The 1,935-nt window shown below is 41.1% G+C and overlaps 1 protein-coding gene across 1 annotated transcript; it reads right to left on the bottom strand.

Moving 5' to 3' along the window:
- Window positions 1-438: 438 nt before the first annotated feature.
- LOC113210419 (uncharacterized) lies at window positions 439-1,669 on the bottom strand. The gene is made up of 2 exons (XM_052270354.1): window positions 1,588-1,669; window positions 439-1,502 (listed from the first exon to the last, which is right to left on the bottom strand). Exons 1-2 carry the CDS (start codon window positions 1,667-1,669, stop codon window positions 439-441), a joined length of 1,146 nt encoding a protein of 381 aa, XP_052126314.1.
- Between the last annotated feature and the right edge of the window lie 266 nt (window positions 1,670-1,935).

The following is a 1,935-nucleotide window of genomic DNA, read 5'->3' as shown; positions in this document are numbered from 1 at the left end:
AACAATGGTAGGGTCTGTGTTCAACTGTAGATGTCGCTCCATAGTGATCACTAGTGGCCGTGACTTGTTTATGTGAGGATGTGGTCTGCTGTGACCAGGTTAGGTTATGTAGGGTAAAACCTCATAATACTACAATATTTCATTTATTTGTGGTTCTCTAGTTATTTGTATCAATTTTATTGAGTTTGATTTTTTTTCCTACAAGATGTCTATTGTTTAGATTTAACATCTTGGAAACCTTTTTGTTTTGTCTCCAGTTTGTTTCTTAGCTGGAGTTTGGCTTACAAGTTTTTGAAAAACTAATGATATATTTTTTGTTGTTTTAATTATAATTGTTTGATCTCCAAGTCTTTTGCTTATTTATTTTTGTGATATTAGGATCTTAAGTCTTACTTGAATGATAACATTAAGATTATTTATTATACGTCAAGCCACAATTTAAAGTGGTAAATTATTTGTGATGTGGTAACGCTTTTCCACCCCTCTAGCCGTGGCACCTGCTAGTAAAGGATGATCAGGCTCAATCTGAACATTGGGATGGTCAATAGGCACATTCCCATGTGGTTCTTCTGGTTCTCCCACATCTGGGGCTTCACCTCGGAGAATCAAAAAGTTGTGAAGTACCACGGAGGCAACAATTGTCCTAACGACAAGTACAGGCTTTCTGGCTGAAAGAAAAAAGAGCCTTCGCCATTTCATCTTCAGAAGACCAAACGCCCGTTCCACCATACTTCTGGAGCTTGACAGCATGGCATTATAATTTGTTTGGCGTACTGTGAGATTACCATTGTTTCGGTATGGAGTGAGAACCTTGTCCGTAAGAATATAAGCTGAGTCCCCAAGTATGTGCTGATCCTGATCCAGAAGAGTGTCATCTTCAAGGAGTCTTCTACTCAAGGGACTCCTTCTGAAGACCCTGGAGTCATGCAGGCTTCCAGGCTCTCCTACATAAATATCCCTGAAGACTAGAGCAGGGTCAACAACACCCTGCAGAGAGACGGCATAGTCATGGTGCCTATTCACATATCTTTGGGCTTCAATAACTGGAGCAGTACACAGTGGTATGTATGAAGCATCCACTGCCCCAACCACTCCAGGGAATCCACTACGCGCCTCGCACACATCACTGATGGCGTTTCTCTCCCCAGGAAGAGGCCATCTGACATATCTCTCGGATAATTCTGAGAGCACAAAGATGATGACTGCATAGTGAAAGTGAAGTAGCGCAGGGGTCAGCTCGAACTGCATCGCCACACTCCTGAACGTATCCGGGGTGGCCAGGATCCACAACACTGGTAAAAGGAGTCGCCTCAAATCTAAATTCTCATTTCTCCTTACATTTTCTTCCTCTCCTATGTAATTACCTATGACGTGCACTAAATCTTCAAATGTCTCTGTGTTCATTCTAAAATGCAAACGGAAAGCTTCATTCCTCATTTGCAGAAAATGATTGATGTCCACAGGTACACCCTCCCACACAACAGGTTCTTGCTCATCAGCTTCTGATAGAAATAATATTTAAGTGTTAAATAAAGATCTAGGTTAAGGAGACATATTTGTGTATGGCTCATTCACTTATTTATTTACCTTCATCATCCATCATCATCAATAGAGCACCCGCACCCATCAGCAAGAGATTTAGCAACTGTTCTTCAGCGTCGTCATCCATTTCTTTGTTTAATAATTTAATAAATACTATTGGACTTGTTGTCTTGTTTACGTTTATGTACTTAACTTCTATAGCAGAAACACTAAACACACTGCCTTCTAGCGGGCCAACCTAAAACTTTGATTTTGGAAGACAACGGCAACTTGGCAACATAGTTGCAAGATGTAGGATGCATGTAACTGGATACAACCTAGGTGTCGCCTCCATAGTGATCACTAGTGGCCGTGACTGAGGGTATTCTGCTGTAACCTGGTTGGGTTAATGTT

Source organism: Frankliniella occidentalis, unplaced genomic scaffold, assembly GCF_000697945.3.
Source record: "Frankliniella occidentalis isolate FOCC.00 unplaced genomic scaffold, Focc_3.1 Scaffold119, whole genome shotgun sequence".
NCBI lineage: Eukaryota > Metazoa > Arthropoda > Insecta > Thysanoptera > Thripidae > Frankliniella > Frankliniella occidentalis.
The sequence above is the reverse complement of the archived record's forward strand: the minus strand, read 5'-3'. Positions and strand labels throughout refer to the sequence as shown.